We start from the raw sequence: 16,914 nt of genomic DNA, 5'->3' as shown, positions 1-16,914 counted from the left end.
CATCAACCCTGTTCCAATCAACCATCAGCCTGTTCCAATGCTTGACCACCCTTTCACTAAAGGAATTTTTCCTAATATCCAATCTAAACCTCTCCTGATGCAACTTGAGGCCATTTCCTCTCATCCTGTCACTAGTTACTTGGCAGAAGAGACTGACACCCACCTCACTACAACCTCCTTTCCTGATAAGGTCTCCCCTCAGCCTCCTTTTCTCCAGACTAAATGATCCCAGTTCCCTCAGCTGATCCTCATAAGACTTGTTCTTCAGACCCTTCACCAGCTTCATTGCCCTTCTCTGGACACGCTCCAGCACCTCCATGTCCTTGTAGTGAGGGGCCCAAAACTGAACACACTATTCAAGGTGTGACCTCACCAGTGCCAAGTACAGGGGCACAATCACTTCCCTAGTCCTGCTGGCCACGCTATTCCTGATACAAGCCAGGATGCTGTTGGCTTTCTTGGCCACCTGGGCACACTGCTGGCTCATATTCAGCCAGCTGTCAACCAGCACCCCCAGGTCCTTTTCCTCTGGGCAGCTTTCCAGCCACTCTGCCCCAAGCCTGTAGCGTTGCATGGGGTTGCTGTGGCCCAAGTGCAGGACCTGGCACTTGGCCTTGTTGAACCCCATACAATTGGCCTCGGCCCATGGATCCAGCCTGTCCAGGTCCCTCTGCAGAGCCTTCCTACCCTCAAGCAGATCAACACTCCTGCACAACTTGGTGTCATCTGCAAACTTACTGAGGGTGCACTCGATCCCCTCGTCCAGATCATTGATAAAGATATTAAACAGAACTGGCCCCAGTACTGAGCCCTGGGGGACACCGCTTGTGACCGGCCGCCAGTTGGATTTAACTCCATTCACCACAGCTCTCTGGGCTCAGCCATCCAGCCAGTTTTTTTACCCAGCAAAGAGTATGCCTGCCTAAGCGATGAGCTGCCAGCTTCTCCAGGAGAATGCTGTGGGAGACGGTGTCAAAGGCTTTACTAAAGTTGAGGTAGATAACATCCACAGCCTTTCCCTCATCCACTAGGCAGGTCACCTTGTCATAGAAGGAGATCAGGTTGGTCAAGCAGGACCTGCCTTTCCTGAACCCATGCTGGCTGGGTCTGATCCCCTGGTTGGCCTGCACATGCCTGTTGAGTGCACTCAAGATGAACTGCTCCATAATTTTCCTCGGTACTGAGGTCAGGCTGACAGGCCTGTAGTTCCCCGGATCCTCCTTCCAGCCCTTCTTGTAGATAGGTGTCACATTTGCTTGTCTCCAGTCATCTGGGACCTCTGCTGTTAACCAGGACTGCTGATAAATGATGGAGAGTGGCTTGGCAAGCTCCTCTGCCAGCTCCCTCAGTACTCTCAGGTGGATCCCATCTGGCCCCATGGACTTGTGTGTGTCCAGATGGTGTAGCAGGTCGTTAGCTGCTTCCTCCTCGATTATGGGGGGTTTATTCTGCTCTCTGTCCCTGTCTTCCAGCTCAGGGGGCTGAATTCCCTGGGGATAACTGGTCTGACTACTAAAGACTGAGGCAAAGAAGGCATTAAGTACCTCAGCCTTTTCCTCCTCCTTGGTGGCAATGTTCCCCCCCGCATCCAATAAAGGAGGGAGATTCTCCTTGGCTCTCTTTTTGTTGTTAATGTATTTGTAAAAACATTTTTTGTAAAAAAACCAAACAAACAAAAAACAAAAAACAAACAAAAAAACCCCACCACATCTGTAAAAATTTGTAAAAACATTTTAAACTCCTAAAACAGTGGCCAGATTGAGTTCTAGCTGGGCTTTTGCCTTTCTAATTTTCTCTCTGCTTGACTTGACGAGATCCATGTACTCTTCTTGAGTTGCCTGCCCCTTCTTCCAAAAGTGGTAAACTCTCCTTTTTATCCTGAGTCCCAGCAAAAGCTCCCTGTTCAGCCAGGCCAGTTGTCTTCGCCACTGGTTCGTCTTACGGCACATGGGGATGACCTGCTCCTGCACCTTTAAGACTTCCTTCCTGAAGAATGCCCAGCCTTCCTGGACCCCTTTCCCCTTCAGGACTGCCTCCCAAGGGACTCTCTCAACCAGTGTCCTGAACAGGCCAAAGTCTGCCCTCCAGAAGTCCATGGTAGTAGTTTTGCTCATCCCCCTCCTTACTTCGCCCTGAATCAAGAACTCAATTCTCAATCAGTTCTCAACTCAATTCTCAATTTCAGTGGAACTCAATTCTCTCTTTCAGTGGAAAGTGAATTGGTTCTGCGGTCTCCTTTCCTTTGTAGATCATCAGTGCTAGTAAATGTGAGATAATTGAAAGGTTGTTCTAATACTTGTTTCTAATTTATATTGTTACTGTGGTTGCAGTGATCACAATGTGATATGTTTTGTTTGGGTAGCCTCATTTGTAATTTGGCTTATGCATAGTCCTCTGTGAGAAGTAAATGTTAATGGAAATATCTATTAAGGAAGCAAATGTCTGTTAATCTTGATATTTCTAAGTTACTTATGTGTGTTTTTTGAAAAATAAACAGACAAAAGACTTTATCTTATTGTAGCATAGGATTGTACAGAGTCCTGTTAATCTGCTTAATTCAGTCTTGAAGTACCTTCCCATATTTTGGCAAGCAACCTTTTTCTGCCTATAGTCTTAATTTGTCATATGACTGTACTCAGGTCTGGTATGAAAGATTAAACAATGCATATGCTTTTCTGTTTAGCTGAGTATTACTATTATATAAAATATTTATGTAAAACTAGTGAATAGTAAAACTGCTTTCTTGGGGGGCAGGGGGTGGATAAAATTTCTACACTGGGATATAACTTTATTCCTCCCCAACCTGGGACATTCTCCAGTTCATAGATTGGAGATATAAACTCCTCAGTGGCTTTCCTGTCGGTTTTATGTTCAATGTTTTAGTTAAAATAATCATTGCTGTTCTTTTATTTTCCTTTGCCATCTACTTAAAAAAAGAATTAAATGCATGATTGTTAATGTGGCATTGAAATTGAGTTGTTAATCATATGAAAGTCAGGAAAATCAAAGTTATGATTCCCAGAACAAATATAACAGGGTCCCTTTGGTCATGTGTGGTATTTCATGTTTCTGAAGTTTTATGCTTTAATATATAATGCACAATATTACAGAGTTATGGTTCCCACAGCAGCTGTAACTTTGAATTTTCTAACTTTTATGCAATTAAAATTTCAAACTCAATGTTGCTGTTTTATAGTTTGCTGAATTACAAGCCCTCATCCTGACAGTATATTTGAGGTCGTAAGAGACTTAATAAATAATATTTGGAAATTATTTTTTGTTAAAAATTCTGGAATTTATATGCTTATATCTAGACATAGCAGAAACAATGTTTGATGGAAAAAAAGGCTTTAAAGAAGTTTAATAGGTGTGTTGCTTTTCTTTTTACACTAGTTTTGGATGATGAAGACAGCAACAATATTACAGTAGGTTCTCTTGTCACCGTTCTGGTCACACTAACAAGACAGACCATGGCAGTAAGTATTAAGAATACTTGTTATTTCAGAGTAACTGCAAGTATACGCTAATAAACAGGCATTTCTTCTTTGCGAGCTAACATACTGTTTTGTGTATATAACTGTAAGACTAACATTTGAAATTGAGAACTTGTGTTCTTAATCCTCCCTTATGTTTTTGTTTCTGAATGAGAAAGTTTTCCTGGAATCAACCCAAAGTTCAGTCTGACCTGTTGCAGTTGTCTAGGGAACAGTAAAAGAATACAGCAAGTGATACTGCCTTGAGGTTTGTAAATAACAGGAAAAGAGACATTCAGAAACTTAGTTCTTGAACTAGAATGAAGTATTCACTCAAGTCCTTAGGACAGTGTTTGATTTCACTTTATGTGGGCTCATAATGTTACAAATCTCTTGGGTGTTTCAGACACTTCTATGAAAGAAACTCAGTCCAGCAGAATGCAGAATATACATAACTTAATATAAAGGAGGTATGCTAGTGCCACATGAAGAAAGTGGACTGCTGAATGGGAAGCAATGTGGCATAACCAAAATAATACTACACCCTAGTAGTGAAACTTCTGACTTGTGCTTATTTTTTAGCTTAAAACACAGTAGTGGCTTTCTTTGAACAAAAAATGTAACGCACAGAAACTAAACACACTTTTACCTAGCAAAGCCTACAGTGTCAATTTTTGCATCTGTACTATTCAGAGAATTGTCTAAGTAAACAGAAAGTCTGAGTTATGCCTCTAAGGTAAGGCATACAAGCATGAGTATTACAGTTGAGGATCAGACTAGCCATTGAAGCCAGTTCAGCAGAAAGCAGTCTGTATATATAACTACTGTGTGTTCATGCTATGGAATTTCAGAATCATCTGAAAGAGCGTAATCTCGATAACTGAGGATGCAGTAGGTAGAAAGTAAAAGCACTGTATCACTGTGCTAGATCTTATAAATGAAGGAAACGGAAAATTATGAACATATTGAACTGTACTTAGACATTAATTAAAATGTCTGACAGCATATAGAAAACTCATTTAAGATGTTTTCTATGTGAACTCCACTAGGCAGTCTGGCATTGAGATACATGACCTAAAAACTAGAGCTAGCCTTTTATATGATGCTTTTTTTTGTGGTGGTATCTCATATTTGCCATCTTTATATGACAGCTCTTTTTTAATGGCATATAGTATGTTTTGAAGAAATAAATGCATGAAAAAATTCCATTTGCATAGAGACGTTCTAGTCTACATAATACTAACATTGTGTTTTGTCTTAACGTTTCATATTTCTGGTTTGATTTGTTGTACAGCGTCCCTGAGTAGCAGTGCAGCTGTTGAAGTTTTTAATGCTCTGGCAACTGGAGCAGAATTTGCATTTTACTACTGCTTGCTTTTGTGATACTGGATTTCTATGCTTTATAAAACAAGTAGATTCTTTGGAACAAGATGACATGTTGTTACTAAATTTCTTTATAATGCTAGTGATGGAAAAATCCTAGACCAAATGTTCAAAATAGTGTTTAATTTTGATCTTTTAATCCTCTGTTCTGTTTGTCACTGATAAAAGAATTTGCTATAATGAGTAAAACTAAATCACCTTAATCAGGTCTGAAGGTTTAAGTTCAAATATAAAATAATAATTTGCTCTCTTGGTACAGAGAGGCATTAATAGTTTTCATATCTTTCTCTAACCAGGAAGTGTTTGAAAAGGAACAGTCTATATGTGCAGCGGAAGAGCAGCCAACAGAAGATGGGGTAAGTGAAGAATGAATTTTCCTCTTGCTAGCTGAAGAGAACTTTCTTTCAGATCTTGAGTTGCTAATTGTGCGCTTCTCAAGCATTTTTTTTTTTCCAGAAATGCCTACTGAAGTGTCTCTTGAGCTATGCTTTCTAACTTTGGTTCTCAACTGAAAATGCTTAACATACAGTGAATGCCTGAAATTTAATGAACAGAATAAATATTTTAAATACTGCTTTCCTACAGCAAGGAGATGTCAACAAAGTTAAGAGCAAAGGATGGCAGCAAAAGAATAAAGGAACCAAGAAAGCTTCAAAATCAAAGAAAAAGAAGCCATTGAAAAAGAAACCTGTGCCACCTTCATTGCAGCCACCGAAACAGCAGAAGCAAAAACAAGCTAATGGGGTAGCTCATAGCTTCATTGATATTTTAGTATTTTGTTCAGCTTACCACTCCTAATCTCATGGGTTTTTTGTATCTGTCTGTTACGCTTCATTCTATGCTTTTGTAAAGCATATCTCCTAAAATGGCTTTTTTTTTTCTTTACATTTAAAAATCACTGGTAAAGTAATCAGGGAACCACTGCAGTAATGTTTCCAGCGGCCTGCTGAAAGTTGTGCCCAACTACTTTAGAAGTCTGGCTTCATAGTCCCTTCTTATTAGTTCTTGTTATGCTGCTTTCTGGGAGGTGAATTGTTCTGTACCTTCTACTTTTCCTTTAAAGGAAAAAACAGAAATGAGACTTTCTTCTGTAAATTAAGTAGCTTTAGTACCTTTATGCTCCCACTGCATGGTGTTTTCTCCACCTCATGGGCTACGTTGTAGGTACTTTCTTATATTCTCTCTAATTTTCTTATGACTCTTTGAAATGCGACCTCAGAATCAAATACTGTTTTCTCCTATTCGTGTTGTGCGTGCCATACGGAGAAGGAAAATTGCTCTCCTGCTCCTCTTAGCACGTGAGGTGAAAAGGATTAATCTTCACTGTAGACATACTCTGCGACACAAAGAGAGTGTAGATCAAAATAGGAAATAAGGGTTATGACCTTAAGACAGGTGCTGTGAATGCTGTGTACTACAGTAATGCAGACAAACTAAGTTAGAGGTTTTTGTTTTTTATTTTTTCTTTCCCATTAGGAAGTAGTTGCGAAGGAAGAAGAGGAGGAGATCTCTGATAAAGGAAGTGAATCTGAAGAAGAAGAAACAAACAGGGACTCTCAAAGTGAAAAAGATGACGGAAGTGACAGAGACTCTGACAGAGAACAAGATGAGAAGCAAAACAAAGATGATGAAGCTGTAAGCCTTACTTTTTCTTGAAGGGTAATGTTGCCTCTGGGGTTGAGAGAAAATGCATTTTAATCCTCTAGCATCCCCTCAGGCTAGGCAACACTAGGATGAAGCAGTAATAGCAGTTCTCCAGAGGTTTTCAGACCTCATTCTGGCCTAAGAGCTTTGTCATTGCACGTCTGTTTCAGAGAGAGCAGTGAAGGGTCTTTGCAGCGTAGATGGAAAACTTAAAAAATGACATGAGACAAATAGCTTAACTTCAGGGAAAGATTGTAATTTTTCTTTCAGCTTAATTTGATTACTAGCTGCTCCAGATTTTGTGAGATAAAGTCTCTCCTTTGAACTTTGTTCTTTACATGCAGTGGCTGTTGCATACTGCATAGCACTTACTATAAGCACGCAGTAGTTGAATGAACTTGTACATGTGCTTACGAAACTCTAGTAACTGTTAATCATCAAGTTAGCAGTTAGAAATTGTAATTGAGAATGAGGCATCGTGGTGGTAGATGATTTCTGCACCACAGGTCTTACAGTGGAAGACTTGAGAGTGACAGCTGGAAGTCCTGTACAGGGTGAGAATAAGCTTCTGATGGGAAAAGAATTATTAAGCTTGTAATCAAGACTCTTACAGCTTGGGTAGTGTTTATAGGCAGTGCTGTAGAAGTGAGTTTTGAAGAATGTGTGCAAGCCCCGCAGGTCTGTCTTCTGGGGTTTTTGTTGTTTTTTTTTTTTAATATTTACATGAATGGTCTCTTTAGTTTTACTGTGGCTTGATTTTTTTTTTTGCTTTTAATCATACTGTATAACTTAATCTCTATGTGCCTTTCCCTTTTATAATGTGTAGTGTAGCACAAGAACTTGTCATATGTATCGTTTCCATGGACTAAAACTTATTTCTTTTTTTTTTAATGCAAAAGATGACTACTGCACAGTAACTCTTTAAACTTGCCTTTGACAGGAGTGGCAAGAATTACAGCAAAGTATACAGAGAAAGGAAAGAGCTCTTCTTGAAACAAAGTCAAAGATAACGCATCCTGTTTACAGTCTTTTTTTTCCTGAGGTCAGTAATAGAAAACATTACAGTTGTGAAACATGAGAATTAATATAATACAAATTAATTGCTCTTTTTATATTTTTACTGTAAATACCGGGCTTTTTTAAAAGTCTAATACTTGAAAAAATTGCTAATCTTAATTTTAAAAAAAGTCTTGATTTATAAAATCCTCTTAAACTTCTTCAGGTACTTTCCTAAAAACTTTTAATGTATTTTTCTTTCTATCCTGTTCCCAGAGACTTGCAAACTTGTATAGAATTTAAGGTTCCTTTTTGATGGCAATAATGCTAAAGTTTTTTTCTGCTGATCTGCTACATATAGATACATAGATTCAGAGTGAAACCTTTCAGATATATAGGGATCAAATTTGTAGTCCTTTTCTTGTCTTTTTTTTTTTTGCTATAGAAGGTGAGTATTCACCTTTTTTTTTTTCTGTAGCGTAGAGTATTACTAGCTCTTTATCTAACTGCAAGTGCCTGTGAGCGGGAGAGGTCCTGACCCCTCCTGTGTTAACAGAAATGACAGGAGAGTTTGGGGGTCACTTGGATCAGCAGATTGTTTTGGCTTGCTGCTTGACTTCCAGTCTCAACGCAACAGCGTATTGGCAGCGTGATGTGCAGCTGTGGAAGATGGGGAGGGTTGGCAAAGCTGTCTCTTTCTACCACAGTGTAGTCTGGAAGTGGTGGAAGCCACTTGTGGAACAGTCTTTCCTATAGAGCTCAAAAATACAAGATCAGGTGTGGATGGGTATCAGAGAAAGGGATGTATTTGAGAGTGCTGACTCAGTATAGCAGACAGACTGAGGTGTCTCTACAGCAGCCTTTGTGTTGAAAGTATGTTCTGATATATCAGTTGTTACTTACACAACCAGCTAACCACTCAATAGGTGTCTGAAAACCCATTTCAGCAATGAAACCTTGAAAAAGATGGGGTTTTTTTAAAGTGTGGGGTTTGTGTTCTGAGCAAGTAAGTTAGGTCTTCGGAAAGCAACCAGATTGGAACCAGGAGGAAGGAGTATTTGGCTACAGTTTCTTTTCAGGTCAGTGGTTCAGAGGGTTTCCTTTGCTTCCCTGCTGTCTGACTAGGGAATTAATCTAGGGTCTCTTCTCTCTCATCGTGTTATCTCCAATAACAGGGAGGTGAGATGCAAGGCTTATGCTTCCTCTTGTGATTTAAAGGAGACAGCTGAGACAGGGAAGAACAGGAAAACATGAGAAAAACGGAAGACTTTGTATATTTGCTCCCTCTTCTCAGTTCCCAAAGTTCTTTATGTTTATACCCTGTACAGCTTGTTGCGTGTGCAAAACATACTTTATGGTCCCCATGCTTGTGATCATACTGTTCCTGCTGTTTTTACCTAGTTCTGCCATCATTAGAAAGCGAAGTGTGGGAAACAAGACCTGTTGCTAAGGAGCCAGACAAGATATACAAATAAACCAAGAAAATTGTTTTCCTGAAGGCCTTAGCTGAGAGTTGTGTGGCCTCACGACATCTAGTTTTGTAATGGCTGATCTTAATGCTGTATTTTCCTGACACTGTTAGATACCCTCCCATCTCTCAGTACAGCTTCCAGCAGTACACCAGCATAAACAGAAAAAGGTGTACTGGCATTCTGCTCTTCTGGCTGTGTTAGATCATGTCAACTATGCAGCAGAGTCTTAATACCTCCTTGCTGCGAAGGCAGCTGGCTTTGGTCATCAGTCTAAGCTCAAACAGTGAGTATGTGCTATGCCCAGTGCCACAGAGGTGCTAACTATTCGTATTTCTTTTTTACTGTGCTGAGGGTTCCTTCGGAGACTTCACTTACACTTACTCTGTACAAAGCTGCTTAAGCTTCAGCTGTGTGTAACCAAGCTGCTGATAGGTTTTATTATAAAACTTAAATACAGTACTGTGCTAAAAAAAAAAAAATCTAGGGCTGAACTGAATGCTTGAACTTGAAAGATACACACGTATTATCTTATGGTACTGCATTTTCCAACCTCTCTTTACTGATTTCCTGAAAGTTGAATGCAGCTGTACTTAGTGCTGTAGCTGCAGTTGAAGCATGTTCAGATACGAGTTGATTTGCAATGTCCGAAGAACAAAATCCATCGTACTCTCTGGGTGGTTTTTTATCTGTGATTTAGAGTATTATGTGTATTGTGGTCATGGCCAGTTCAGAGATGCAGAGTTAAGGATGAAATGCTGTAGTTGTGTGAATCTCTGTATTTCCAGAATTTACAGATGTTTGAGTGTAACTGAGCCTAATATACTTGTTCTCAGGAGGTAGCCTTAACACTGTTTCATCTAAGTTTTTGGGTAGTTGATTACTTTGCCAGAGATGCATCTTTAATCTATGCAGGTTCCTAAATAATTATCTTCTGCTCCTGCATCCATGGATCCAGAAAGTGCACAGATTGTAGTTTTGACATTTTTAGGTAGAAACTGGCCCTGGTGTTCCAATTTCATGAACATACTGGTTCCCTGGCATGCCAAACCTTGCACCCATCTGTTAAAGGGCATTTTGCCCGCTTGCCTGTTAGCTTGCCAGATTCTTACAGGCATAAACTTTAAATTCCACCCAATAAGAGAGAGGAAAATGACACTCCTGCACAGTTATCCTTTCTATAAAAAAAGCAGTGGCACTTTGGGGTTGGAGCTTTACTCCCAAAGAGTTTACTTTATAGATTCCTTTGAGCATTAGATCAATGAATGTTGTTTGTTCTGGTATTTCTTTCCCCCCTTGGCTGTTATTTTTACCAGTTTTTGTGAAAATCCAGTTGACAGTTTTGATCTTTTGTTTTAAAAAAATATATTCCTTGCCATTGAAGGTGATGGAAGCATACACAATGTATGGTAAGTCAGCACAGTGTTTTGGTAACATAAAAAATAATGTATTGATATAAATGCAGATCCTTTTTTCTATGGTCAGAGTCCTTATAGGCCCAAAATGGCGAGTAGCCATTTCTGTAGTCAATCTAGCTTCTTGTTCTTGTTCATCTGTACTATTTATACTGTTTATCCTTCTATTCCTAGAGGCCCCTTGGCTAGGAAATAAACACTTTGACTGCATAAGATTCTTCTTTGCTACAGCTGTCAAGCAGATTGACAATATATTTATTGCTGAAACTTACATATAAAATAACTTATGCCTTATATGATTATGGACAGGTTTTCATAAAGAAAATCACTTGGAATAGTTGTAAAAAGGACTTCTTAATTCTACAAATTCTGGTCTTAAATAGTATATTAATAGGTTTTTGTCCTGTTCTCAATGCCTGTTGTTCTAAATACATGAAGGAATGCTGTTGCTTTACTGTGATGCAGTTGCTTTTACTTTTATACACTGTAAAAATGGGCATTAACATATTGAGTTAATTTTACACTCTGCTCTGGGACTCAGCTGTGCTAATCAGGGTGTTTTGGTTGCTGGTGTGAGTGTCTTGCCTTTGTAAATCTGTAGTTTGCTAGTTGAATATTTCTGTGAGATGGTGATAATTATTACTAGCATAACAATTAGTCACTTCAAAAGAGAAAAGGAGTTAATTTAGCTTTTGTAATTTTTCAGCCTGCATTATTTAAATTTCAGATCACCAAACATTGGCTTCTGAAGTGTTTAAAGAAAAACAAAACAAAACCAAACAACACACCAAAACTACTGAACTTTTGACTCTTTCAGTAGAGACAAAAATTATTCAAATTCTACATATTAACAGCATTTGCTTCCCACCTGTGGAATTTGGAAGGGGCTCAGTGGTGGTGTTAAAGTCCACTGTATCCTTTTATTCAGTCCTTCTAATGCTGTTGCATTAAAAACAAAACAAAACAACCGCTTTCATGTGGCACTGAAGCAACTACCTGATTGTTGTTGGTGTAAATATATAAAAATTGGCCTCCTGGTTTGGAGCTTGACTTGTAACTGTCATAAGATGCACTCTTTAGAGGTCCAGTCTGTTATAAATGTGATCAGTTACCACCATCAGGGGTGGATAAAAATTGTTTTGGAACACAGTTCAGCAGGCTAACATTTGGGTTGTCTAAAAGGTGTGGGTTTTCCCCCTTTTTTCCCTAAGGGTAAGACTATGCTGTTATGACTATTACCAATCTACTAAAATACTACTTCATATTTATGAAGAAGTCTTCTGTGCCACACACCCACCCACCCCCTCACTCTTTTTAAGAAAAGACTTAAGGAAGTGAAGAAACGGAAACTTGCTTTGCAGTACTGAACTAACTTCTTTGCAATAAAAAGGTTTCAGCTTCTATTAAAACAAAGTGGGTTTTGCCTAAAATGTGTGTCAGAGGGTTAACCAAAAAGGAATAGTGGTTAAATGAAGAACAGTTGATGTTGAAGAGCTACAGTCTTTCCCATTTGAGAATGGTTGTGTCTGTGCTGCTGAACTGCTGAACTGCACAGTCTTAAAAATCTGACTCCAATTGAGGGATAAACTCTTTTGTACAGTGTTGCTGTCTTTTATGACGGCCTGCACTCATTGAATTTCGTTTAGTTTAGGAACTCTGCTTTAGTGCCTGCAGTGGCAAGACCTTTGAGACCTGTAGCTACTTTGAAAGCTGTGTGTGATAGGCAGCAGTTGTTGGGTATCCTTCATAAATATTGATATTGCCTGCAGTTAATACTTCCTTGAAGTGAAATCTCGGTATGTCCAAATTCCAACTTTCAGCAGATTCCTACTTTTTGGAGAGGGAGAGGAGAAGTGGGGCAAAGCATACTTTCCTGAAAAAGATTGTTTACTGGAAAGAGTACTTTATCTGTCTTTTGGCATCCCTTGCTTTATATACTGACCTTTTTATCCAGGCTGGATTTCTGTTGAAGGATTTAAGGTAGTATTATATTGCATGAAGTTGCTTGTTAATCCTCAGTGGACACAATTCTTCAGAACAGTTCCATGTCTTGCGTAGTAGCTTAGGCTCAATATACAGAATGAAGCCTTTGCAGACCAAGTTACTTGCGATAACCTGTTTGCTTTCAGAGTGCAGTATATACTGTATATTTTATTCATACACATCCAAGGGTTTAAAAAAAAAAAAAAACAACAACAAAACACCAAACACAAACCACCTCCTTTCTATCTGTATTATAAGGACCAGTGAATCATAATTACCTGTTATAAAGTGTAGGGGCATCATTTCATATGACTTCAATAATTCTGGTTGGTTTTTTTTCTTTTGTTTTATGACAGGAAAAACAAGAATGGTGGTGGCTGTATATTGCAGACCGGAAGGAGCAGATGCTAATATGTATGCCATATCATGTTTGTACACTAAAAGATAAAGAAGAGGTAAAGTACTTCAAGAATTTTCTTTTGGGGTATTACAGAACTATACTGAAGTGTCTTATGGTATGCAAATACATTTAGATTTTAATTTTTTCATACTTATCTCTTAAGATGGAAGACAAATTTTACTCTCCTGACAAAAGTAGAGAAGAGCCTTTTAACTGTGAAAATTGATAATGGAGAAAGAAAAAATAATTTAAGATTACTTTCAAGTTTCTTTGCAGAATATGTTTTTTTTCCCTGATATCAAAAGCTGATGAAAACCAGTATTCATACACAATGATCATTCTTAAAGAAAGTTATTCAAATGTATGAGAAATACTAAGTGTTCTTTTTCTGTAAAGCAGAGGCTGTGACAAATTAATTAGCCTTGGCTCATATGAACCTTTCTGAGACTGTAACCTTTGGCCGTGTTCTTTGCTGTCCTGAAAAACGGAGATTTGATGTATTTTGTTCTTTCAAACTAGATTTTATGTTCAATTTCAAATAACAGTAGAGTTAAACTAATACTTTCAGCATACAAAATATTTTAACCTGTTTGGGGTTTTGAGAATTAGGAGGCATACAACAGGGTGAAATTGTGTACTTAACGTAGAGTTACTTGGTCTAATTGAGAAAAAAATGTGACTCGATGATTATTCAACTTTGATGGAAGGTATTGTGCTTGGGTATTCTCTTTTTTCCTGCGGGTATTATGTAGAGATTTTCAAAGAAGTGACTCTTGTAAGAAACTAAAACTTCTTAAGAAAATATTATTCTGTAGTATTATGTATTGCTCATTAGAATACTGAGGTACTTGTTCCAATGTATCACTTGAAAGCAGTAAGAACTTACAGTGTGATTTCTGTTTTGTAGGTAGAGCTGAAGTTCCCAGCACCAGGCAAGCCTGGAAACTATCAGTACACAGTTTATTTAAGATCGGATTCATATATGGGATTGGACCAGATTAAACCATTGAAGGTGATGTTTAATTGTGTTATATATTTATATTATATTGAAAGCTACTTCATATGGCTATTAAAACCCCAGAATTCCTGTTATCTTTAAGAATTCAAGCTGTCTTAATTTTAAAACAGTGGCAAGGAGGGACTTATAAGCAATTTCTGCCTGATGCCAGTAGTGGTGATTTTATGATGGATTCAATGGGACTAAAGTTTGTGATGCTTTCCAGTGCCTGTATATTTTAATACATGTTTTCTCATGTTTATTCAATTTCTGCAGTATGGTTGGCTCTGGCTTTATACCTTGAGGTCTGCCATGTCATTTCCCTGCCCTTAGTCCTAGATACACCCAGTTAATGAGAAAAATCTGGCATGCCTTGTTTCTGGAATCAGTTGTTGGTTTGGGGTATGTGTGTGTTTGGTGGGGGTTTTTTGTTTGTTTTGGGGTTTTGTTTGTTTGTTTAAACTGTCCATTTCTGTGTAGTGTGTCATTTTTGCTTTTGTTTTGTTTTCACAAATTGGAATGTATTGTCTGTAACCCTTTTTTCCTGTCTTCTTTCTTTTTTGTTACCCAATTACAGCTGGAAGTTCATGAAGCAAAACCAGTGCCAGAAAATCATCCACAATGGGATACAGCAATAGAAGGTGATGAGGACCAGGAAGACAGTGAGGGCTTTGAAGACAGTTTTGAGGAGGAAGAGGAAGAGGAGGAAGATGATGATTAAACAATACTATTGATTGACTACAATATCTGCACACACTGCAAACTCTTGGTCTGACTGTGGAACTGTACAATAACCAAGAAACACAGTACAGAAGCTTTGAGAAGGCTGAGTTTAATTTTTCTTTACCAATTAAGAGTGCATTATGTAACTTCTCAGTGGAGGTGAAACAAATCTGTTGCCATTGATACACCTTGGGATATGCTTATGGCTCATTATAGCCTTCAAGTGCAGGATGGTGCATTTGTTTCAATTGAAAATAAAAGCTTTTTTATTATAAATGTCCGAAAGTGTGGGCTATGTATTGTCTGATCAGTTTAGGGTCCAATTTAAATAAAAGGTACTATTCGCTAGGAGCAAACTTTAAATCAATTTTTCTGCATTAGGAATTTATTTTAGAAAACGTTTTGGTATATTTGACATTACAAATCTCTGTTGATTGAAACAACATCTGCTCAACTTTCAAACTTGATTGGTTCTGTGGTATTCATTAAATATTTTGCTGTGATACTGCTCACATCATTCATAGCTTTAAAAATCTGTTTTACATAACTTGGTCATTATAAATTGGCATCATACCCATTGCCACATTCCATATATTCTGGAGGGCTGCTTTTTTAGGACTGTTGCCTTTTTATGCCCAAGATTATAATGGAAATCAAACTTTCTTGACTCTGACATAGGATACTTATTAATGGCTTAAAACATTTTTAAGCCTTTATTTCATCAGATCAGCAGAAGATCTGAGTCTTTTGATAAACAAAATGTCTGAAAGCAATTTTGGGACCATGTGTTAGTAAGTTGGTGGCTTTTGTGTAATACCTTTATAAAGAAGGTACATGCTGAAAGCCGAAGTATATTCTTAACTCTGAATCTACCTGACACTGTTGGAAACATTTTAAAGGTAAAATACAACATGCAAAGAGGGCATGTTTTGTATCGATTTTGAATTCCCATCAATAAACTGGACAATTTGATGGCTGTTTGCATTTGTAATAGTGTGCATCTCTTTGAGTTTTTTAACCTCAGTCTCTTGCAGGGCTGTAAAGACAGTGATTCTATCCCTAGTCCTGTTTTAAAAAAACAAACAAGTCTAATTAGAGAATAAATTCAGGGAGGAGAGAATCAGGGCTGTTAGTGTATTGTATGACTTGACAAAAGCCATGGATGGATTCTTCCTTTTCTTCCTCTCAATAAAACAAATGAAAGTGATTAATTAAAGTTGTATTTCTATATTTCAGAAATACATACGAGTGTTCTGCAAGTAGGAACAGATGTATGTATGTTCCTATGTATTGAACTATGAAAATGCAATGCTGTAAAATGTGACAAATTGTCATGCAGGAAAATTTCCATCCTGTGAAAATTGCCCAAAGCCAGAATAGGTGCACACTAATTTGTGACCTTGTTTATTAGAAAGGGTTGTCACTTTAAATGCAAATTTACATTGTTACATTCTTTGTAATTGCAATAGTTGCAAATAAAACTTGAAAATGTTCTAAATGAGATTATGGTATCTTTCAAAGTACTTCTGAAGTTCATATTGTGCAGGAAAAACTCTTGTAGATCATAAGCAGTGTCAGGTGTTCAAACTCGAGAATGACGACTAGGTTTAAATTAAATGGCTTATACACTTGATGCCTTTTAACTCCAGTTTTTATTTACAAAATACACTAGAGAAATAACAGTGAAAAAGCACTAGTTGCATTCCATGGGCTTTCAAGCCAAATACTGCACTGATGAGAGAAATGCTCAAGGAAGAGTCACCAGATTCCTTATTATCAAGCAGGCAAAATGAATGCTAAACTTACATTGTTCTGCCACAACAATTCATAGAGAACTTCTGTGGTGGTTAAAAGTTGGGAAGTTATTACAGTTAGGAGATAAAATTGATAATAAGAGCATGGGGAGGGGGGGAGTGCTCTGACTACTGATCCCTAAATTTGACTATTAAAAGTCAAGGTATATATTTGCAAGATGTGAATGCATTGAAGTGATTTAAAAAAAAAAAAAAGAATCATGTCCCTGGTCTGAACACTGAAGTATTTTCTTCTTAAAGATTGAAGCTGACAGCTGGGATTACACTGAAAGTCTGCAAACCAAGGATAATTCTATTGAGCTAACAAAAGCTAAATCTAATACTTCTTCAAATGTGGGTCTCCTGTATAGTCAAGGTAACTTAATAGAAGATGTGAGGAAAAGAATTGCAGTGGTATTGCAAATCTTCATAATGTGAAGAAGGCATGCTGATGCTTTCTCTCCTAAAAAATAGCAGCTATGTAGTTGTGCATCATTTTACAGCACCTTCTGAGAGAGCTGCAAAAATGGGGCCGAGGAGGTATTTTAAGAGCTTCACACAATTAAAAACACCAACTGCAGATGCACAACTCTTACGAGTATTACTACGTTATTGAATTGTTGGTTGGTCTATTGTGT

General features: G+C 38.0%; 1 protein-coding gene across 1 annotated transcript in view; it reads left to right on the top strand.

Moving 5' to 3' along the window:
• The window catches only part of SEC63 (SEC63 homolog, protein translocation regulator), a 64,093-nt gene extending 48,630 nt beyond the window's left edge, over positions 1 to 15,463 (top strand). The window contains exons 14-21 of the mRNA XM_072855610.1: positions 3,394 to 3,476; positions 5,153 to 5,212; positions 5,442 to 5,600; positions 6,333 to 6,491; positions 7,441 to 7,542; positions 12,720 to 12,818; positions 13,671 to 13,775; positions 14,338 to 15,463. Of these exons, the coding sequence (XP_072711711.1) occupies positions 3,394 to 3,476; positions 5,153 to 5,212; positions 5,442 to 5,600; positions 6,333 to 6,491; positions 7,441 to 7,542; positions 12,720 to 12,818; positions 13,671 to 13,775; positions 14,338 to 14,481 (911 nt within the window). The 3' untranslated portion in view covers positions 14,482 to 15,463. The remainder of the gene's footprint in view (positions 1 to 3,393; positions 3,477 to 5,152; positions 5,213 to 5,441; positions 5,601 to 6,332; positions 6,492 to 7,440; positions 7,543 to 12,719; positions 12,819 to 13,670; positions 13,776 to 14,337) is intronic.
• The last annotated feature ends 1,451 nt before the right edge of the window (positions 15,464 to 16,914 follow it).

Source organism: Ciconia boyciana, chromosome 3, assembly GCF_034638445.1.
Source record: "Ciconia boyciana chromosome 3, ASM3463844v1, whole genome shotgun sequence".
In the NCBI taxonomy this organism is placed as follows: Eukaryota; Metazoa; Chordata; class Aves; order Ciconiiformes; family Ciconiidae; genus Ciconia; species Ciconia boyciana.
This window is presented reverse-complemented; position numbering and strand designations above follow the sequence as displayed.